The sequence below is a fragment of the Garra rufa genome, chromosome 13 (assembly GCF_049309525.1).
Source record: "Garra rufa chromosome 13, GarRuf1.0, whole genome shotgun sequence".
Classification (NCBI taxonomy): domain Eukaryota; kingdom Metazoa; phylum Chordata; class Actinopteri; order Cypriniformes; family Cyprinidae; genus Garra; species Garra rufa.
Window position 1 is genome coordinate 6,932,594 of NC_133373.1, and position 24,516 is coordinate 6,957,109.

Genomic DNA, 24,516 nt, shown 5'->3' on the forward strand with positions numbered 1-24,516 from the left:
GGCTGTTACATTTTGCATATAGGGAAAGCATAGATGTTTAGGTCAACAAATTTAGCTAAAAGGTTTTGTTTTCAGAAAGCATTAGTGTTTAGATTGCTTAGGCCAAATCATTAAAATTAGAAGAAAAAAAAAGATAATAAAATAAAAGTCATGTCTCCCTCTAGTGGAGAAATGTTTACAATGTCTCAGTTTTTTTCTTTTTTTTCTTTTTTAAGCATCTACACCTGTTTTATACAATAGCCACATGTATGACATAACCTGTGATAGCCCCACAGGGTAAATTAAATCCTTCAGTTAGGGGAACCCATTCATCATACCACAAAGATGCCTCTGTGTCCTTCGGTGCGCTCCACATTGTCGTAATCACCATGAGAAAGCCCTGATTCCAGTCTTTAAATAGTGCTCCTCTTTGTGGGCTTTGTCAGGTCTGTCTAAACCCATGAGATACAGCTGTACAAGTGTCATCCTATCCTCGACACAGAAAAACTGTAGAAACGTTAAGAAACTAAATGATGAATTCTGCAAATCAGTCTTTTTTTTTAGTTAGAACAACTTACAAATTTGACCTGCAGCTGGCTATAATTTACAGAAATGTAATCAGATTCTCCTGTTGTTTTTTTCCGCATTTTCCTGTCCTTTTTATTTTTGTCTTCTAAATTGTCATGATGAGGCATTTCATGAACTGAATAAACCTGTTTTACTCAATATCCACCTTTTTCTTCCGGTAAGAGCGGGCGCGGCCATTTGTAAATTTTATGGGTTCGGCTTCCAGTCTCATCCACTATTTTTAGCTGTTCAAAACAGCTCATTTTGCTGCTTGATATGTAAATTAGTGTCTCTTGCTTTATTATGAACACACTGGTTCATTCAACTTATTTTTCAATGTGGGAGTCAGCTGTTTTCTGTAAATGTGATACTCATCAGCGGCTATAAGGAAATAACGAGAAGAATAATCAAATGCGGTAAATGGCGAAACTGTTTGCACTGCAAACCAGTGTGTTCATAATTAAGATGATACATTAAAATAATATGGTAATGCACACCAGTTTCACAAGTTCATATTTTTGCAATAATTGCCAAAAAATTACTATTATATATTATAGTAATATTATATAATTAATGTCAAAGTTGTCATAGTGTGGTATCGATTCATCAACTGCAAGATTGGTGTCATTTTTATGCTATATTCATTTTCCTTTTTATGAAAAATTTTTTAAGCTACTTGTACATTTAAAAACTACATTGTACATTTACTGTTTTACAAGTTCATATTTTTACAATAATTACAAAAAATATTACTATTATATGTGACCCTGGACCACAAAACCAGTCTTAAGTCGCTGGGGTATATTTGTAGCAATAGCCAAAAATACATTGTATGGGTCAAAATTATTGATTTTTCTTAAATGCCAAAAATCATTAGGAAATTAAGTAAAGATTATGTTCCATGAAGATTTTTTTGTAAAATTCCTACTATAAATATATCAAAATGTAATTTTTGATTAGTAATATGCATTGTTTAGAACTTAATTTGGAGAACTTTAAAGGTGATTTTCTCAGTATTTTGATTTTTTTGCCCCCTCAGATTCCAGATTTTCAAATAGATGTATCTCGGCCAAATATTGTCCTATCCTAACAAACCATATATCAATAGAAAACTTATTTATTGAGCTTTCATATGATATATACAACTCAGTTTTGTAAAATTTAACCTTTTTTGTGGTCCAGGGTCACCTATTATATAATATTATTAATGTCAAAAGTTGTCATATTGTGGTATCTCATAAACTGCAAGATTGGCATCTTTTTATGAATCGGTTTCTTTTTTTAGTTACTTGTACATTTTAAAAATTATACTGTTTTACAAGTTGATATTTTTACAATAATTACCAAAAATATGACTCTTAAATATTATACTATTAATGTCAAAGTTGTCATAGTGTGGTATCTACTCATAAACTGCGAGATTGGCATCATTTTTATGTTGTATTAATTTTCCTTTTTTTGAATAGGTTTCTTTTTTTAAGTTACTTGTACATTTTAAAAATTATACTGTTTCACAAGTTCATATTTTTACAATAATTACCAAAAATATGACTCTTATATTATTCAAAGTTGTCATAGGGTATCTACTCATAAACTGCAAGACTGGTGTCATTTTTATGCTATATTCAAAATCATTTCCCTTTTTATGAATCGTTTTTTTTTTTTTACATTTTAAAAATTACACTGTTTCAAAAGTTCATATTTTTACAATAATTACCAAAAATATGACTTATTATATTTTATTATTAATGTAAAGTTGTCATAGTGTGGTATCTACTCATAAACTGCAAAATTGGCATCTTTTTAATGCTAAATTCATCTTTTTATGAATCTGTTTCTTTTAAGTTAGTTGTACAGTTTTAAAATTATACTGTTTCACAAGTTCATTTTTTTACAATAATTACCAAAAATATTATATTATATTATATTTAGTGCTGTCAAATGATCCAAAATAAAAGTTTTTGTTCAAATAATATATATATATGTATATATGTGTGTGTGTGTGTACTGTGTATATTTATTGTGTATATATAAATAAACACACATGCATGGATATATTTAAGAAAAAGATGTGTTTGTATATTAAATATATGTATACATAATATTAATTATATGAATAAAAATATATACATGTAAATATTTTCTAAATATTAACTGTATGTGTGTGTATACATAAGAAATGTACACAGTAGCCTACACACACACACACACACACACACACACACACACACACACACACACACACACACACTCATATATATATATATATATATATATATATATATATATATATATATATATATATTATTTGAACAAAAACTTGTTTTGAATGTGATTAATCACGATTAATCATTTGAATCATATATTATTAATGTCAAAGTTGTCATAGTGTGGTATCTACTCATAAACTGCAAGATTGGCGTCATTTATTTTCCTCTTTATGAATCTTTTTTACTTCTAATCTTAAGTTACTTGTACATTTTAAATTATACTGTTTCACAAGTTCATATTTTTTACGATAATTACCAAAAATATGACTATTATATTATTAATGTCAAAGTTGTCAAAGTGTGGTATCTACTCATAAACGGCAAGACTGGCGTCTTTTTAATGCTAAATTCATCTTTTTATGAATTGGTTTCTTTATTTAAGTTACTTGTACAGTTTAAAAATTAGTTTAAATTTTACAATAATTACCAAAAATATTTTGTCTTCCATTAGGGGACGCTCGACTGCTTACAAATCCAAAAACTTCGACCGCATACAGGCTCATACAAAGCTTTTGTCTTAGAGACGTCTGTATTCTCAAACGTATGATTAAAGAGAGTTATTTTGAACATTTGCGCTTCCCTTCGTACAAACGGAAACCCTCAACAATATCTATATTTTTTTTAAAGAATCCTCATCGAGGACTTAAAAACAACTGTGATTGGTGAACCCACACCAGCGCGGAGAAAAGTAACAGGTAGCATGTGAATATATCAACGAGCTGCTTCAGAACAGACGCGTACGATAATTTACACTCGGAAATAACATCGATAAACATAAACAGCCATTGAATATAACAAGCCCAGTGAATAACTGAGGGAGATTTATTTTTTGAACTCATCCTACTTAATAAAGCGCTAAGAGCCGCCCATTTTCAGATCCTCCAGTTTAATGCTAGTTATTATATTACATTAGCAAACAATTTTTGCCTGCTAAGCATAAATGAGAATGACCGGGACCTACTGTGCGTCACTGCTAGTGCGCGTCCCCGCCTTCAACCACGTATTTGTCGCCCTCCCTGCTTAATAACGGACGGTTACTTCCTAGCTCCTAGTCAAATAGCCAGTCTATTTTACCACTGTCTCTTGTGGTTTGAAGACTCGGGGGTTGTACAGCTATGCGCCGCATAATCTAATCTGCCATTGTTTAGTGCAGCCTTGCACGCTCTTGTGTTTACAGCATCTCACGAGCAGCGCGTGAGATATTGGTTCAGTGTTAGAGCTCCTTTCGGTTTCACCATGGCAAGCGACCTGCTCCACAGATTCGTTTGCCTTTGTCGATACCTACAGGATCCTTGCCATGTCGCCAGATTCCAGCAGCTCTGCGGCGTCCGCGGGACGTTTAACGTTAATAAAAAACCAACCGAGGGCGACGAGAAGCTTGGGGTCAACGGTGCTGGCGTGGGGCAATGTCAGGGAGACCGCGCGGCCAGTGGGGATTCAGCACACGGACTTCCGGGCCAAAGGCTGAGAAAAAGTTTAAACACTGCTGGAAGTGTTGAACAGGACGAATGTTCAGATGCTTTCCTCAACGGACCCTCGGGGAGAGACGCGGAGGGGGACTCCAAAGGGACAGTGAAGCCGTTACGCAGGAACTCATTGACCGGTGATGTTGGCCAGGAGTTCATCATCGAGAACAAGTTTCTCTTTTATCTCTTCACCATCGGTACCGAGCTAGGCAATGAGATGTTCTTCATCGTGTTCTTCCCCTTCTTGATGTGGAACGTCGACCCTTATGTGAGCCGGCAGCTGATCGTGGTCTGGGCCTGGGTGCTCTTCCTCGGTCAGTCCACGAAAGATCTGATCCGGTGGACCCGTCCTGCCTCTCCTCCTGTGGTCAAAGTGGAGGTGTTCTACAACACGGAGTACAGCATGCCCTCCACTCACGCCATGTCCGGCACTGCTATGCCCTTCAGTCTGTTCCTGCTCACATGCAGCCGGTGGCAGGTATGCTGCACTCTTGCACTTTTTCACACACTGAATTTTTCCCCTAGCATTTATTTTTTATATTACAAGCTTTTTAATTAGCCATTAGTACTTTAGTCTTATTTCTGAGCAGTAATTATTAGCAGTACTTATTTCTTGCTTGTATTAGTACTTGTTTATAACTATTAGTCACTGTCAAACAGTGAGAAGTAACTATTCTATTGTTATTGGTGACAAACTGCACATTTTGGTAGTTCACTTTCAGAACAAAAATTTACAGATAATGTACTCATCCCCTTGTCATCCAAGATGTTCATGTCTTTCTTTCTTCAGTCGTAAGGAAATTGTTTTTCAAGAAAACATTTCAGGATTTCTCTCCATATAGTGGACTTCTATGGTGCCCCTGAGTTTAAACTTCCAAAATGCAGCTTCAAAGGGCTCTAAACTATCCCAGCTGAGGAAAGAAGGGTCTTATATAGTGAAACGGTTATTTTCTAAAAACATTTACAACTTATATTCTTTTTAATCTCAAATGCTCGTTTTGCTAAGCTAGACAAGACACATTTGAGGTTAAAAAGTATATAAATTGTAATTATTTTTAGAAAATAACCCATCGTTTCGCTAGATAAGACCCTTCTTTCCTCGGCTGTGATCGTTAAAATGCCCTTTTTCACAAAAAACAGAAGTACGGCATTGTAGTGGATCAGTGTTTCCGCTAGGTTTCCAGCTTTGGTAGCCAACGTTACTTTTTTCCCCGAGACTTTAGCCTATTTTGTGTAATAAAGAAAACATTTATTTCAGTGAAAAAATAAGTCCAAAACTCTCTATTTTAACATTTTGAACAATGGGCTCTACAATTTTTGCTTTTTGCTTGAAATATGGCATACTGCCCTAATGAAAGCCAAATTTTAACAGTACAAGTCTTTTTATAGTCCCTTGAATTTGACAAATTTTATGCCATTCATTTCATGTCATGGTTTCTCCACTGCCACAGAGGATGTGTTAAATTGAGCATTAGGTCTTGAGATTAGAGGTACTATAAGAAAAGTATACTTTTGAGCAAATCTCTGTTTATCCATGTGCATCCAGGCTATCATTTTATTCATAGTAAGATGGCAGTGATGCTTCTTACTAATAGGTTATATAAAACTAGAAATTGTAATGCGTAAGCTGACTGAGGAACAAAAGGCATTTGTGGTTGGCCAAACTGAATCAGAATTTCCAGGAATCCTGGAGAATCTTGACAAAATTTGCATTTGTGCGTATCATTTCCAGTCAGGAAATTTTAGGCTGATATCTTAATTAATACTGCTTGTGCATAACATTACAACCTATTAACTTTAGTTTTAAAAAATTGCGTCCTTTCCTTTCCAGATTCTCAATTGAACAACTGAACAATTGAAGTACTGCCACTATTGGGATAGTAAGTAGTAGCAAAAGAAGCAGTGGGTCACCAGACTAATCCAGCTAAGTTAGAGCTAAACTCTGGACAACGGCCCTCCAGGACCAAGTTTGGTGCCCCTACTAGACTAAAATAGTTGGTAGTATTGGAAAGTGCTAGTATCTACACTTTCAATTTCACAATTCTGGTAATAAAAACAGATGCTAGCACTGTAAAAATATAAAAAGTTAGGTCTAAGGACAACATGTTAAGACTTGCTGTGCTGTATTAGGTGTGCTGTATTCATTCTGAACATCTGTCCTCATTATCAAAACAATTTCCTTTAGCAAGCATCACGCAAGCGCCAGCTAATAATTTCCACGTGTCCAGATTTTACTGGTTACCTTGATGTATTTTTCGTCTGAAGCAAATTCACTGATCGCTAGGACTTGCAACATCAAAAAGTACTGAAATAAGCTGTTTCTCTTGAGGGGAAGTGATATGTTTTTAGTTTTTATGCAAGTTCAGTTCATTTGCCAATGCTGTGTTAAGTTCATCCAGTTCATGTTGACATGCTCGAATGATTGCCCTTCCTTTGAAGGGTTAGTCATTCCAAACCAGTAAGACCTTCGTTCATCTTCGGAAAACAAATTAAGATGTTTTTGATTAAATCCAAAAACTTTCTGACCCTGCATAGACCGCAACACAACTGACATGTTCAAGTTCTAGAAAGGTAGTAAGGACATTGTTAAAATAGTCAAATGAAGATGAATGAAGATCTTAAAGTTTTGGAACGAAATGATGGTGAGTAATTAATGACATAATTTTCAATTCACCTACTTTTAGTGAACTATCCCTTTAAAGGGGTGTTTATCCATTAATGCTCAAATATTGATTTTCAGATCTCAGCAGTCATCTGTTCTTAGTCTGTTGCATCCATTGGAAAATTGTTTTACTTTCCACATTGTTGTAGAAGTAGCTCATCTGGAAATCAAGGTTCCTAGTGAATGCATTTCCAGACATGATATTAATCTCAGTCTTTTTTTGCAAAATATGCAGGCTTTGTTACTTAACCACTAAAGGTTTGTGCAGTGGACTGTATTTTTCACAAATATGGATTTCTCTGTTGCACTGTAAAAACTTTACCCCAGTTTCAATTTAAAAACCAAAGTTTAGCAGCTGCCTTATTCTTAAGTTAAATCAACTTAAAACTACAAGTCCTTTCAACTCACGACAATAGAATTAGTTAACATGACTTGTACTTTTAAGTTGATTTAACTTAAAATTTTAAGGCAGCTGCTAAACTTCGGTTTTTAAATTGAAACTGGGGTAAAGTTTTTACAGTGTGGGTTTTCTGAATCATATGCTTGTTTGTTTCAAAGAAATCATTACGTTCAACAACAATTAGCATGTAGTCAGAAGAGGTTGTGTTATTGCTTATGATAACTTTTTCTAATACATCTATTATATATGAAAGGAATCTGATCTACTTCTGTAGAAAGCTTTTTTTCGGTCCTTTGCTTTTCACAGATTCTCATGGCGCACGACTTATCTTATTCATTTGTTTCTCCCGAGCCATTTTTCTGAAGTCAGCAGAAACTGATATAGTGCTGTGGACCTTCTGAAGACTAAAAGTCTTATCCAGCTGTTTGAGCAGAAAACAGGACACAGTGACTATAGTTTATTTTCTTGCTTTCATGTCCTCTTTAATTTAGCAGGAAACCAGAAACAATAGGCTTAAACATGTTTCCTCTTCTTTCACCATTGCTCTGGCCTGTTGATTTTCTGTGCATGATTTATTCAAACAAGTGTATAGATTAGAGAATGGAGAACTTAGCAGCTTTCTATTCACATTTTTTGTTTTTTAAGGAATCTCTGCATTAAATTATGGAAGTTCCTGGAGAGCCAATGAGGTCAAGTCAGCTCAGATTTTTAATGTACGCACAGAGTAGTCAATGTTGATGGGATTGTGGGAGGTACTGGTATATTTCCCGGACTACTGGAGCGAATAAATGCATGAGCGCAGAAGGAAAGTTCAGCCGAATAGATCTGTTGTCTGAATGATGAGAAATCCAGAGGCTTTTCTGCAGATCAGCAGCTTCTTCGTTCCAAGTCTTTTGCAACTTCACTTGGTCTGCCTCTAAATAATAGAGTATGTTCAGGAATTCGTCAAGGATATGAATTTACATTAACAGTGTGCTGGTGGTCTCATTTCTTGATGAACTCATAAGGTACTTTGGCCCACTGATGCATTTGCTTAATTTGTGATTGATCTTAATGGCTAGCCTACTCTAAGTTGTATCAAATGCTTTTTAAACCTGTTATAAGTGGTTAGTTCAGCCTTCTCTTTTGTATTCAAACACTGCACTCTTGAATACCACTTGAAGAAATGTTGGATTATGATATACACTGCCGTTTAAAAGATTTTTAGATCAGTAAAACTTGTAATGTTTTTTAAAAAGTCCCTTATGCTCATCAAGGCTGCATTTATGTGATCAAAATACAGAAAAAACTAGTAGGTAATATCGCAAAATGTTATTACAATATAAAATAATGGTTTCTAATGTTAAAATACTATAAAATATAATTTATTCCTGTGATGCAAAGCTGAATTTTCATCAGCCATTACTCCAGACTTCTAATATTCTGATTTATTATTAGAATCATATATGTTGGTAAATATTTTTGGGGGACTTACAGGATTATTTGATGAATAAAAAATTTAAAAGAACAGCATTTTTTTTTATATAAATATTTCCTAACAAGTCTTTGCTATCATTTTTAGCAATTTAACCTATCCTTTCTGAATAAAAGTATTAATTTCTTTAAAAAAAAAGAAATAAATGTTTGAATGGTAGTGTATATTTTTTTACAAGATTTTTATTTTAAATAAATGCTTTTCTTTTTAAAAGTGTTTCTTTTATTTATTAAGGAATCTTAAAACAAAAGTATCACAGGTTCCATACAAATATTAAGCAGCACAAGTGTTTTCAACACTGAAGAAACATTTGCATATTAAAATGACTTCTAAAAGATCATGTGACAATGAAGACTGTAATGATGCTGAAAATTTGGCTTTGATCACAGGAATAACACAGAAAAACATCATTTTACATCGTGATATTTCACAATATTACTTTTTTCTGTATTTTTAATCAAATAAATGCAGCCTTGATGAGCATAAGAAACTTCTTTTAAAAACTTTTAAACATCATACAGATCCCAAACTTTTGAACGGCAGTGTACATAACGTTTTTTTTTTTTTTACATTTCTTTTATGCTTACCAAGGCTGCATTCACTGTTTAAAAAACAGTAATATTGTAAAATATTATTACAAGATAAAATAAATGTTTTCTATTTTTATATATTGAAAAATGGTGTTTATTTCTGTAATTTCAAAGCTGAATTTTCAGCATCATTATTCCAGTCTGTGTCGCATGATCCTTCAGAAATCATTCTAATATGCTGCTGAAGTGACATTTATTTTCAATGTTGAAAACAATTGTGCTGCTTAATATTTTCTTTCATCTTTGCTGAATAAAACCTTTTTTTTTAAATCCTAATGACCCCGCAGCTTTTGCTTTTGAACAGTAGCAGATTGTGAAATTGTGTTTAAAATATGAATTGGATTATTTAGTTTTATTATTTTATTTCTAAAATTGAATATTTTTGGTTTTGTAGTCTTTTTATTTTATCAATTTTATTTTAATTTTAGTTTAAGTTTTTTTTTTTCATTTTATTTTATTAATTTTTTTTGTAAATGTGTCTATAGTTTTTTATTTTTTACTTTAGTTTTAGTTGTTTTAGTGCATTGAGTTAAACGAAATAAAAATGAGAAAACTACCAAAAATATTATTTTAATGACACACATTTTTTGATTACGTGTATGTAAAGCTTTTTTTAAATTGTTAGTTGTACACATTCAGACCAGTAATTTTTTTTAAGCTTTTGCTTTTCTTCAAAACACAAATGAAGATCTTTTTAATGAAACTGAAATGTTCCGGAAATAACCCGAAATAATAAAATATTAATGCATTTATAAATAATAAAAACTTTTTTCATTTCATCAAAAGTTTCATTTTAATTTTATTTGAAGTTGTAGTAAATTTTTTTTTTTTGGTCATTTTTTATTTTTAGTAAATGCCCATACAGTTTTTTTTTTTTTTTTAACTTTAGTTTTAGTTGTTTCAGTGGAACAATTTAAACAAAATAAAAATGAGAAAACTAACAAAAATATTTTTTAAATGCCGTTGGTTTTAGTTATTAAGCCTGTTTTAATAAATTATGTTACTGCCTATTTAACTGCACTTCCTCATAAGTTTTTCTTGTCTGTGTTCAACAGTACCCGTTCATGTTTGGATTGAGTATCGCTCTGTTCTGGTGTGTCCTTGTGTGCATCAGCAGGATTTATATGGGCATGCACTCTGTCCTGGTGAGTAAAGTTTTCATCACATTTAATTAATCGTTCTTATTATCTGCAAGGGTTGAGGTTTTGGAACAACATGGGGGTGAGCTAATAATGACATTTTTAATTTTTGGATGAACATACCCTTTAACAATCATGAACATTTCAGTCTGTTGCACTAGAACAGGGTATAATGCTTATTCAGAGCACATTAAGGCTTTATGCAGATGCCTTCAATTTTTACTTTGAGAATGTTTTCTGCAGCTTCGTGACTTAGATTTTGGTAACAGTTCCAGAAGTTGCCTAATTTATGCTGGTTTTGTCTTTTCACAACCCTCTCCTGTCAGCAACGAAACAAATCAGTGAGTCATCACAGCTGACTCAGTATCCTCTGATCTTCTAATGCTCATCTGTTTTTCTTTTCCTCACAGAATATATCTCGTGATTGGATAATTGCTTCCCCTGGGCTTGTATGAGCCAGTGGTGATCATTTACATTTTCATGTGTTGAGCAGAAAAAAGGCAGACGGTTGAAACATAAGCTTTGCATTAGTCATCAAGATTGACATGCTGCGTATTAGTCATCAGTGCTGCAGGTTGCACATATAGTAACAATTACGATTAACTTCTTACACCTGTTATTTTTTGCAAAGGCTGCGTGTCTTTATCTGTTTAAGTGCTGGTGAGAGCGGACAGATTTAGAAAGCAGATGCTGGTTGCCTAGGTGATGGGAACCTTGTTATTTTAATGCTGTGCTCTCGATGATGGTGGCTAAAACATCTTTGTGGAAATCTGCACACCTAGTGGTTTAGGAAGTCTAGATCGTGCGCTGTCTGGATATTGTGTTAAGAATGGTCTGATGACCCCAGGCCAGTGTGTGCTCGGACATTAGACACTATCACTTGCCCTATTGGGATAGTCCACTTTCGCCACTTTATCTTCATTGATCACATGCTTTTTTTTTTTTTTTTTTTTTTGCATATGCAATGTTATTTGAAATTGTGTTACTTAAAGGATTTGTTCATTTCCAGATCATGTCATCCAAGATGTTCATGTCTTTCTTTCTTCAGTCACAAAGAAAAGTTTGAGGAAAGCATTCCAGGATTTTTCTCCATGTAGTGGACCTCAATGTGGATCAATGGGTTGAAGGTCCAAATTGCAGTTTCAATGCAGCTTCAAAGGGCTCTACACGATCCCAGCCAAGGAATAAGGGTCTTATCTTATCTAAAAAAAATGTATGTACTATTTAACCTCAAATGCTTGTCTTGTACTAGCTCCAAGTCTACAAATGTACACATTACGTAGTCATGTTGGAAAGGTCACAAGTGATATTTGCTGAAGTAATGAAAAGAAAGTCAAACGGCCTTTACAAAAAAAAGGTAAAACAACAATGTTGGATGATTTTGAAGTTGGAGGGGAAAATGAGATTTCGCCCTACCCTACCTTTTTTAAACGAAATACACTGATGAAGAACTAAGCATGCGTGCCCTTTCCAATGCAATTACGGAACGCATGAAGTCACGGACGTGCATTACAGAGTTAGTGCAAGACGAGGATTTGTGGTTAAAAAGTAGGGATGCACCGAATGTTCAACAACCGAAATAAGAATAAGCGAAAAGGCTGAATAAATGATTTGTACATTTAAACACATGCCTGATTCAAGAAGAGGGTCTTAAAAATGGCCAAAGAACTTATTAATTTTAAGTTAAATTGTGCTTTGTTGGTTAGCTATAATGTCTACTAGAATGTAAAACAAATTTAGTGTTAGGTAAATATTTTTCAATTGTTGTTTTTACATTTACATTTATTAATTTAGCAGACGCTTTTATCCAAAGCAAATGGGAATAAAACAAGCGATTCATCCTAAGGAGGCAGATCAACATAGGAAGTGCTCAAAAATACCATAGATCAGGCGTAGTTAGATGAGTACTGGCTAGAAAGGGGAGATCAAGAAAGAGAGGAGAACAGAGGTGTTTTTTTTTTTTTATTGAGTCAAATAGTGTCGAAAAAAATGGGTTTTCAGCAGTCGCTTGAAAGCTGTTAAGGAGTCTGCATTCCGGATAGGGGCGGGAAGATCATTCCACCAGGCAGGAACAGTGAACGAGAATGTTCTGGAAAGTGATTTCATGTCTCTCTGCGGTGGTACTATGAGGCGTCTTTCACTAGAGGATCTCAGACTTCTGGAGGGAGTGTAGATTCGTAATAGTGAATGGAGGTAGGCAGGTGATGAGCCGGTGGCTGTCCTGTATTGTTTTGTAATAGATTTTTTTCTTTGAAAAGCAAGATAAAACTGTAAAAAAACATATATTGGCTATTTAATTTATACAATGGTAAAAAAAAAAAAAAAAGTGTGTTCGGTAATTGGCCTTCTGACTTCGGCCCAGTGTTTAATTTGGTTCGGCTTTGGCCAAGAATTTTCATTTCGGTGCATCCCTATTAAAAAGCATACAATTTATTTATTTGAAAATGTCTGATCGTTTCGCTAGATGAGACCCTTATTTATTGGCTGGGATCCTGTAGATCTCTTCGAAGCTGCACTGAAACTGCAATTTGGACAATTTGAAAAACAATTGATGTCCACTATATAGAGAAAATTCCTGGAACGTTTTCCTCAAAAACCTTGGATGACATGGGGATGAATAAATTATCAGGACATTTGTTATCAGCTAGCTGAAATCAATGGGAACTTAAGAGTAACTTGAAAACAGTAGTTACAATATCAACCAGTCAGTCATGTTTTGCATCATTTTATAGCAATTAATCGTGTATATAAAGCTTTTTTTTAAAAATAGTTGGTTGTACAGAGGAACATCTTTAGCGATTGCTTTATATCTCAGCATCGTGTTTTCATGACATCTTGACTTCATGTCATTCCAAACCAATCCGCTTGTTAAGTGATGACGTAATGTGCGTCCAACAGACACTGTTTTCGGGTCCAAGCCTCAACTTTTTTTCCCCCTTTAGAATACCATCTCAACAGCTGTTTATGAGCACTGTTTATTCATATTAAACATTTAAGCTAAACATATTCAAATTTATGGTGTACACACTAGTCTCCGTGCTCACAGCATCCCAAGCACAAATAATTTTTTGGTTTATTTATTTATATGTATATTTTCATTGTCTGGTGATCTGGGATTTTGGTATGTAGTTAAAAGGGAGGGTTATAACTTTTTCTGGTAGTATTATATCACAATGTAATGTATATTAGCACCGTCTGTTCTCATGGCATCTGAGCATTTGGACAAGGAAGTGGTCATGCCTGATGTCAGACTTAACCAGTGAATAATGCTTTCGTTTATCTTCAAAACAAAGATATTTATTATGAAACTGAAAGTGCATGCAACAAGAACTTTGACAGTTCAGCAGGTTCATTAAATGTGATAAGCTCAACTGTACTTGTACTTGCAAAAACCAAAGACATCAGTTCTTGTGGAAGCTCAAAAACATGTTTGCCTGATATGGGAGAACCACTGTTCTTTTTTGTTTATGGTTAAAAATGTGATATGGGGGTTATACGAATCCAGTTGAATTTGGGCACACTTTGCTATTGAGATGACAGGGAAAAATGTCCCATGTTATCCTGAATTAACACTAAATAATGAAATATAGTGTTTTACAGGGAACCGTGGATATTAAGACTTGTATGGCTTAATATAAGATAAATCATGTCTCTTAATGAAATATGTAGTAGAAAATATATGAAAGATTTCTGTTAATCAAAAAATCCATGTCGTTTTACATGTTTTGGATTATGAGGGATGCCATTATTTCAATGACATGAAATGAACCAGTTGGATGGCATCTAGCATTTCTTGTCTCTGCCATTTGTAAGCTCCTTTAATAGCCGTCATCTACTAAAAGCCTCAAAGGCATCAGGGCTAAAGTGGAGAGAACAAAGCCGCAGGTCTTTACAGTAGTAAGTTTATTTGTCCACAGGCATCCTCCCATTATTTTCTCCTCTTCTTATCGCTAGGAAAGCAGTGAAGACTTAAATTGCTCTCTTGTTGTCCTTCGACTGAAAACTACAACTTAAAGCCGCACAATGTGGCCTCATATCAGTATTTTATTTTTCAAGTCGTGTTACGGTAAAAATAGCAACATGTAGCAGCAGTAGCTCACAGAGTGCAACCATTTGACATCATTTAAATAATGGCGCCCACCAAAGTTCAAAATATGTATAAAACGATGTGGATATTTTAAATAATGCAAATCTTTCAAGGGTTTTCTACTACATATTTCAGTAACAGACATAATTTATGTCACATTAAGCCATCCAAGTCTTAATACCCAGGGTTCCCTTTATCACTTCACTGTAAATTGAAATACGAAATTAGTCGTCCTAAAAAACATTGCTAAAAATATTTCGTATTTGTGTGAAAATGCAGACAAAACCTGAACTAATGGATCAATCTAGCCAGGAATGAAAAATCCTTATTGTTGAGCCCCTGATGGGCTGTTTGACAGCTTAGGACTGAAGCGGCTGTGATCAGAGTGGTTTGGTAGAGAGGATTATGAAAAAAAAAAAAAGTCTGAAGGAGGCCTTAGATCTTTCCAGCACACATTCAATCCTCTAACTTAAAAAGACTGCTATAGGACTAGAGCAGGAGTGCAGTGGGAATGTGTAAATGATGAGGCACAGTGCTGGAGAGAATCTGAGATTTTCGGCTTTCAGTATATGGAGCTTCGTGTGTGTACACGTATGTTTAAAACACACATGGACAGGTCGAACAGGCTACACCTCTGTCAGATCCAAGTGTCTGCAATCTCTAAAGAGAGAGGTTTCTTGTTCTGAGTCGTGACTATGTGGATGGCTCCTGGGGCTCGTTCTTCGTACGTTGCTTAAAACATCCGAGATCAAATGAGACATCCAAGATGATATCATTGTGCTAATCATGATCCGGCTAATTGGGTTCTTCGAACACCCCTGTTGTTTATGATTAGTATCGCTGGATTGAGTTATCTGAGATAATTGCGCGTTCATGCGTTGGTTTAAAAGGGGAGATGTATCGATAGTAGAAACAATGATTAGCAACGCTGTTATTGGCTGTTCAGCATGGCCAAAGAACGTGCCCAGTTTTTCTCCCAAGCAGAACAAGAGCTTTTAATGGAAGGTTATGCCGAATTTGAGTCTTTAATTAAAACGACAGGAAACACCTTAAAGTCTGCAAAAGCCAGGAGAGAGGGCTGGCAAAAAGTAGCAGACAAATTAAAGTGCTGCCCATGTTACATGTTTTTTTCCTTGATATGTTATTTTATGTATATTTTTATTTTTAAATACACTACCGTTCAAAAGTTTGGGGTCAGTAAGACTTGTAATAGTCTTTAAAGAAGTCTCTTATGCTCATCAAGGCTGCATTTATTTGATTAAAAATACAGAAAAAAAAAAACAGTAATATTGCAAAATGTTTTTACAATATAAAATAATGTTTTTTATTTTAACATACTTTAAAATAGAATTTATTCCTGTGATGAAAAGCTGAATTTTTATCAGCTGTTACTCCAGTCTTAAGTGTCACATGATCCTTCAGAAATCATTCTGATATGCTGATTTATTATTAGAATGATCAATGCTGGATAATATCAACAATATTTTTTGGAACCTGTGACCCTCCCAGATTTCTTTCATGTTTAAAAAGTACAGTGTTTATTCAAAATATAATTTTTTTTATAACAATGTAAATTATTTATTATTAACTTTTAATATTTTTTTAATTATTAACTCAATACATCCTTGGTGAATAAAAGTATTAATTTCTTAAAAAAAAAAAAAAACAATAAAAAAGTTGCAATCAAAATTATTCAACCCCCTTGACCTGCAAGACATTTTGCTACAGAGAACAACATTTTGTAAAAAAAATTAAACAAAGGCATCAGTAAACTATTAAAGAAAGTTTATTAAGACACATTTGAGTAATTATGAGAATGTAAGTTGATGAATAAAAAAAAAAAAAAATCGAATTGGCTTTAAACATTCATGTTCAAAATTATTCCTCCCCTGAAAAAGCTTTTCAGATCACTGATAATCTTTGGTTTTTACTTTTCCACTGCTTGCTTCAAATTCAACCATGCATTTTCAATGAGAATTACATCTGGAAACTGAACAGGCCACTTAAAAACATTCTATGACTGATCCCTGAACCAAGCGTAAGTAGATTTGAATGTATACTTTGGCAAATTTTGTTCCTGACCATAAAAATTACTGTCTTAAAACAGCAATGTTGAATAGGGGTTGAATAATTCTGACATAGCTGTGTTATTAAAAAATCCTATAACTCAAAAACATTACATTATATATTGACATTACTATCACTTTTAATATGCCAGAAAACTGTTGTAGATGCAATTTAGTCCTGAATCTTCAGAAAGAGCAAAAATCATTTGTAAAGTACTGCAGTCTCTGGGGGGTTAAATAATTTTGATTGCAACTGTATATATAGGCTATATATATAATGTGTGTGTGCAGCTGTGGTCATCATTCGTGTGTGAATCGTTGTAATTATTTTCTACAGTTTCTTGCAAAATACTTTTCTTTTCCCATGTGAGTCAGTCTGCATCAGTCTTGCTCTTTAACCAATCAGATGTGACCTCGCCATTTCAACCAATCATAACCCGCCAGGAGCGCAGCCTAAATCCTGTTTACATGAAATAAACCTGCTCCCGAGCAGGTTCAAGTTTACGGACCTGTTGCTATGACAGCAAGTCCAGGATGAGCTTCGAAGAACCAAACAATACAAGATCATGCCAAATCGTCAACAATCAAATCCAGCTAACTGAGTTAGCGACGTACGAAGAATGAGAATACCCAGATTAGGCATTTTGTTCTACAGGCTCTTTTGACCTTTACCCATTTCAAAATACATAACAACGTGAGTGTATCATATAAAGACAATCAGGTCATGGTGTTCTCGTGAGATGTCCAAAGTCAGGCTCTAATAATCTGTTAACCTTGAACATGCACCGCACCACACCAGATCGGACGACAAGGGGCAAATAGATCATTTACTGAACTGCTTCATGTCTCTCCAGACCCTTGCGACTTACTTTCTTCTGTGGAACACACACGGAAAAAAAACAAAAAACAGTCTGGTACTTAACTGTGATGCAAAGGTAGAATGAACGATCAGTCTGTTTCTCACACAATGCACCAAAAAATTGATAATTTTGACCCATACAATGTATTTTTGGTTTTTGCTGCAAATATACTTGTGCTACTTTAGACTGATTTTGTGGTTAAGGGTGATGATAACATGAGGGCAAGTGAATAATTGAAAAGTGAAAAGTTTACATTTTTAAATATATATTTTAAGTATATTTCAAATATAAAAAATCTATCCTTTCTTCGCAAAGATTTTACATCAATTTACAATCTACGTTAAAATCAACATAAAATGTCAAAGTCTAAAGGAAGAATGTTACAAAACCAGTTTGTAATGTTCGTCGAGGCTGCAGTGTTAGAAAATGAGCTGAAGGCAAAAACATTGGACATTTGCTGTCTGTGATATCTCACATAAAATAAACAGATGCCCTGAATCAGCTTTAACAAAGTAAAGCAGCTGAGGTGTGTATGGTTTTTAAATACCTCAATGCTTTATTTCAGGGTGAATGTTTTTGTCAATTCTATACACGGCCGAGTCCTAGTTTCCATAATCACTCATACACTGTTTATACAGATCATCGATGCTTGAACACCACCTTTCTCGTGCCAAGCAATACCTGTTTTCACTAATCTTAATCTTGTTTGCCAGGCCAGTAGTGAATAGACAATAACAAATTTAATGGCTCGTTTTTATGTCGTTCCAAACCCGTAAGACCTTGGTTCATCTTTAACCCTTATGCGGTCTTCGGGGTATTTTTTACCCCAAAAGGCGTTTGGAAAAATTTAAAAAATGTTCTCTTTGTCCAAGAGACATGAGACTCTGTAAAACTGTAAACACTTTGTAGATCTACAAAAAAAAAAAAATTTGGATTGATAGCATGATTTTATCTTGGTGTAAAAAAAAAACTCACACTCGTGGTCTTTGGGGTCTCTGGAGACCCCAGGCAACAAAATGCAATTTTTGTTATAAAATAATAGTTAAAAAAACAAAACAAATGTTATTTTCCTGTTTATTAATGTTTTTACTCCTCATGTGTGCAGTTTTTGGAGGATTTAGGATATTTTTAAAATATATATAAATTAATAAACAAATATTTTGTATAGGTTTTTACACAAAAACAGCTTTTTTTGTAAAATTCCCTTTTATAAAAACCTCACATGACTAACTTTCATTCATGTAGATAAAATGGATAATTTCACATGGTTTAGTGTAAGATTTTTGCCCATCTTTTGGAAAATCCAGTTTTAAACGTAAAAAAAATACTTTTACCAGTAGGTGGCTGCAGAGCTCCACTATATGCTTTTTGCTATTTGACCACCTGAAAGATGTCTTTTCACAAGTTTTTTCAGTTGAGTTCATATCTACATATCATGAAACACACAGGACTACATTTGGAGACCATAAAAACTGCTCTCTTATAATTTGTCAAATAAAAAGTAAAAAAGATGTTGTTGTTGCATTCTTATGTTCATATTTTGTACTGCAACTCAATATGGAATAGAACTGGTTTTGTTTTAGTACAAAAAATGCTTAACTTTGTCAAAAAGTATTTTTTATCGTAATAATTGTGATTTCATAATATGTAGATATGAATTCAACTGAAAAAACTTGTGAAAAGATATCTTATTGTTGGTCAAATAGCAATTAGTTAATAGTAGTGCTCTGCAGCCATCTAGTGGTAAAAGTTATATTTTTTTACTTTTAAAACGGCATTTTCCAAAAAATGGGCAAAAATCTTACACTAAACCATATCAAATTATCCATATTATCCCCATGAATGAAAGTTTAAAATGTGGGTATTTTATAAAGTCAATTTTACATAAAAAGCTGTTTTTGCATATAAACCTATTAAAAATATATATTTATTTAATAATTTATATATATTTAAAAAATAGCATAAAAACTGCGAAAACTGCACAAATGTGGAGTAAAAACATTAATAAACAGGAAAAACTTTTTTTGTTTTTTTTGTTACCTTTTATTTTGTTACAAAATTTAAGTTTTGTTGCCTGGGGTCTCTAGAGACCCCAAAGACCATGAGTGTGATTCCAAAACGAAGACCGCATAAGGGTTAAAACACAAATTTGGATATTTGTAAAGGAATAGTTCACCCTAAAATTAAAATTCTGGTATTAGTTTGTCACCCTAATGTCATTCCAAACTTATAAACCATTAATCTTCAGGACAAAAATTAAGATATTTTTGATGGAATCCAAGAAAGGTAGTGAGGAAATTGTTAAAATAGTGCATGTGACATCAGTGGTTCCACCGTAATGTTACAAAGCTACGAGAATACTTTTGGTGCTGTGAAAAAAGTATTCATACCCTTTCATTTCTTTTTTCCCACATTTTATGTTGCCGCCTTATGCTAAATGGCTTTAAATTACATTTTTTCCCCACATCATTCTACACTCCATACACCATAATGGCAAATAAAAAAAAGTTTTTTAACATCTTCGCAAATATATTACAAAATAAAAACTTAAATGATTGCATTGCATAAGTATTCATACCCCTCTGAGACTGCTGAAATTTAGCTCAGGAGAATTCAAATCGCTTGTACACTTCGAGTGAAATTAACCTGTGCCAAATTCAATTGAATGTTTATGATTTGGAAAGACAAACATCCTAATAAAATGCAAATCAGAGCAAACCTTTTTTTTTTTTTACCTGAGGTAAAAAAATAAAAAAAGGTCTGTAAAGCTCAGAAACCGAATTGCATCAAGCCACGGATCTGGGGTTCAGAAAAAAATCTGCTGCATCGGACAGTTAACAGAAGCATGTATGTCCATTACTCTTAATGGAAGAAGTTTGAAACAACTAGGACTCTTCCTAGAGCCGAGCAATTGATGGAGAAGGGCTTTGGTTAGAGTGGTGACCAAGAACCTGATGGTCACTCTAGTTGAGCTCTATGATCATATGTGGAGATAGGAGAAACCTACAGAAGAACAAACATGGCTGCAACACTCCACCGATTTAGTCTTTATGGTGGAGTGGCAAGACTCAATCCTCTTCTCAGTGAAGACACATTAAACGCACACTTGGAATTTGCAAAAAGATCTAAAGGACCCTCACACTGTGAGAAACAAGATTCTCTGGTTTGATGAACCTCAATTCCAAGCATCATGTTTGAAGGAAACCAGGCATTGCTCACCTGCACAGTACCATCCCAAAAGTGAAGTCTGCTGGTAGCAGCCTCATGCTGTGGGGCTGTTTTTCAGTGGCAGGGACTGAGGGACACATTAGAGTAGAAGAAAAGCTCAGTGCACCAAAATCTTGAGATAGCCTTAATGAAAATCCAGTCCAGAGCATTCAGAACCTTAATGACAATGACCTTAAGCACACAGCAAGAGTGGCTTAGAGACGACTCTGTTATGTCTCTGAGTGGTCCAGCCAGAACCTGGAATTGAACCCAATCAAACATTTCTGGAGAAACCTGAAAATGTGCGTCTACCCCCATCCAAGCTGACAGAGCGTGAGAGGTGAAGAGGTGAGGGGAAGAATGGCAGATAATTGCCAAATTCTCATGTGCAAAGCTTGTTGCCTCTACACCTCAAGTCTTTTTGAGTATAAGGTACTGAGCTAAGGGTATGAATACTTATGCAATGTACTTATTTCAGTTGTTTTCAGGTTTCTCTCCCTCCATTGAAAGTTCAGGTAACCAAAATTTCAAAAATAAATTCAGGCGAAACAAGAAGTTTAAGGTACCGCCTCTCCGGCTTCATTAAAAATATTTAAATTTGTGTTTCAAAGGTGTTCCTTCATGACATGAGGGTGACTAAATGAGTCAAATAAGTTTGTTCCTTTATCTTCACAGGAGGTGATCACAGGCTTCCTCTACAGCGTGCTCATCCTGGCGGTTCTTCAGCCCATGCTTCATGACATCGACACCTTCTACCTGTCCCACAGCTACGCCCCTCTGGTCGTCGTCCTTGTGCATGTTGGCTTCAGCTTGGTGGCCTTTTCACTAGACTCATGGAGCACCTCCCGTGGAGACACAGCCCAAGCGTTGGCCACAGCTGCTGGAGCCGCTTTGGCATGTCGTCTGAACTACCAACTAGGTCTGCAGCCAGATCCGCCCAACGAAGCTCTCCCACTCACCCTGCCCTTGATCGACGGGGCCTTATTGACCCGTTCCTTCATGCGACTCCTGGTAGGAGTAACTGTGCTTCTAGCCGTCAGGGCTGCCATGAAGGCAGTGGCGATCCCTCTGGCGTGCAAGATCTTCGGCGTGCCTTGCGACGACGTTCGGAAAGCTAGACAACATGGCCAGGTGGAAATTGCGTACCGGTATATGGTCTACGGCACAGTGGCCTACAGCTGCGCTTTCCTGGTGCCACTTCTCTTTGGCTTCCTTGGCTTATCCTGAAGAAAATCCATCTGTGTTTTCATCCTAGCTTAACCTATACATGACCTGGACTACTGAAGGTCCACAATTGTAGCCAAAACTTGGGGAAGCCTTTTGGTTGTGATAATTTTACCAGCTCCCTTTCCATGCTAATTTATTTTAACTATTTTTGTTTACAGATTTTCTCAAGCTGATCAATTTGAACAGGGTTTTGGGCGTTTTTTCGCCAACGGTGGGTAATCGGACTGCTTGAAAGTGAGTGCGTGTGACGTCATGATCTTCAGAGGACCTGTTCAAAGCTTCTGACTCTTGAACAGCAATGTTTATAGCCATTTTTAAAAAAGGTTTCAAATGTTTCCTGCATTTGTCTTAAGTGGCTTTCCCTCAGCAGACTGACATCCACCCATCCCGGGCTTTCTCTCACTCAACAATACGCAGGATTGTTCCTCGCTGTACAGACTTTGGCTTTCAGACTTTGGCTCCCATTTGTTTTCATCCTTCTGAAGCGAGCTAACCTGAGTGACCATCGTTGCCATTGTTTTCCCTCAAGGGCTTGTTCTCATAACATTTTATAATTCTCTGTTCTTCCTAGGGCTTGTTTCTTCTCCTGTGGGTCCATTCCAGATGGTTCAGGAAAGACACTCCAAAATCTGAGAGGTGTAGAAAGTTGTTCTTATCTTAAAACTGGTTGAGCTCACGCCGCACAATAAGCGGTAATGCATTGAAAGAATGAGGGGAGGGAACTTCCTGTCAGTATGAATGCCATATACATGAACTTCCTGTGGATTTGTTGCTCTGAAACCCAAGCTAGGAAAAGACTGCTCTGAGCTCTGAATATGAATGCAGCATATCTTTAACATTGTCTTTGTCAATGTATTATTTATACACGTCAGATATGTTTTTAAAAATGACTAGAGAGAGTAAGATTTATGCAGTGAGCAAATAGCTCAGTACTTAATTTAAATAAGTTTTTGTAATATCTCTAGTGTTTCTCATTTCCTTTCAGTTCTTAAAGAAGTGGTTCACCCAAAAATCTCAATTCTTAATTTACTCACCTTCATAAAAAAATTAAAACCCACTTGAGTTTTTTTATAATCCTATTTTGTCTATCACAGAAGAAAGTCGTATAGTCTTGGAAAGACTTAAATTTTTGAGTAAACTGTCCATTTTACTAACTAAATTGAAATGTTAAAATTCAGAGCTCTATGTTAAAATCTTTTTCTCCAGGAACACACTCAGAACATCCTTGTATACTCACTTGTCTGAATTCACTGCAGTTTTAGCTATTTAAATATGATTATGGGCATAATAACATGGCCTAAGTAAATCCGACATGTATTTTTCTGATTGCAAGAAATTGTCAGTATTAACCTAGAAAGGTGATATGTTGTCTGTCATTAAACTAGTACTAGTTAGTGTGTTCAGTTTCACAAGGGAGTGTTGTAAAGCCAGTCATATTGCTCACTGCTCAGAAACCCCAGTGCCTTGCATCCTTTTTTTTCAGGGCCACTTTATCCTCCAACTAGGCACAAGACACCACTTTCTGTGGACGGTTTTGATGGTGGAATATTGTCACACATCCATAATGATTATTTGCAACAACTCATTATTGGTTATGAAAACATACGTAAGATGCGCATCTACAGATTTGTTTAATGTGCTATATGTTTTGATGGTGACTAATTTATCTGAAACGATTTACCTGTGCACCAGTATAAATAAAGCAAACAGTCATGCATATATTCAATTGCGATCAGTTGTGCATATAGTAAATGTACCATAACTGAATGATAAGCCGTTTTGTTTTACAGTGCACTGAGCTGAAGTGGGTATCACAGATGGCTGGATGATGTTTTAGGGTTTAATGCAAGGACATGCATTATGAATGAAGCTTGTACACCTTACCTGTGCTGAGCTTTGAGCTGTTCATGCTTATCTGAACTCACACATGTACTGTCTCTGTAATCTATGGCTCCTCGTCTGTGATGTTCTTGCCATTTTTCTGTACTTATAACAGTGAATAAAACAAACATGAATTATTGCTGTATTTGTGTTTTTGTATAAAGTGATTACTGAGCAGTATGAACATTTTGTATTACAGTGTGATGTTTATAAAAGCTGCTTTTTGATTATGACTGATTAAATGCTTGGCTTGCAGTGTTTCCCCTTATCAGTGTAAGTGTGTGGGCTTGAGTTCTCTTAGGTTCAAAAGCACACATACTCATTTCTCAATTTGTCAGCCTGGACAAAGGTCTGCTATCTGCATGATTTACTGGTTTTAACCAACTGTGAAAGTGCTAGAGATCCTTGCTTATTTCCCACCACACATATGTGACCCTGGACCACAAAACCAGTCTTAAGTCGCTGGGGTATGTTTGTAGCAATAGCCAAAAATACATTGCATGGGTCAAAATTATTGATTTTTCTTTTATGCCAAAAATCATTAGGAAATTAAGTAAACATCATGTTCCATGAAGATTTTTTGTAAAATTCCTACTGTAAATGTATCAAAATGTAATTTTTGATTAGTAATATGCATTGTT

At 35.0% G+C, this 24,516-nt stretch overlaps 2 protein-coding genes across 2 annotated transcripts in view; both read left to right on the forward strand.

Moving 5' to 3' along the window:
- The window catches only part of snapc1a (small nuclear RNA activating complex, polypeptide 1a), a 5,780-nt gene extending 5,500 nt beyond the window's left edge, over positions 1-280 (forward strand). Inside the window, exon 11 of the mRNA XM_073816639.1 lies at positions 216-280. Coding sequence (XP_073672740.1) covers positions 216-280 — 65 coding nt within the window. The remainder of the gene's footprint in view (positions 1-215) is intronic.
- Positions 281-3,825: 3,545 nt separating this feature from the next.
- sgpp1a (sphingosine-1-phosphate phosphatase 1a) lies at positions 3,826-24,014 on the forward strand. The gene is made up of 3 exons (XM_073816808.1): positions 3,826-4,760; positions 10,464-10,553; positions 21,443-24,014. The coding sequence occupies exons 1-3, from the start codon at positions 4,053-4,055 to the stop codon at positions 21,992-21,994; spliced, it is 1,350 nt and encodes a 449-aa protein (XP_073672909.1). The 5' UTR covers positions 3,826-4,052; the 3' UTR covers positions 21,995-24,014.
- Positions 24,015-24,516: the final 502 nt, after the last annotated feature.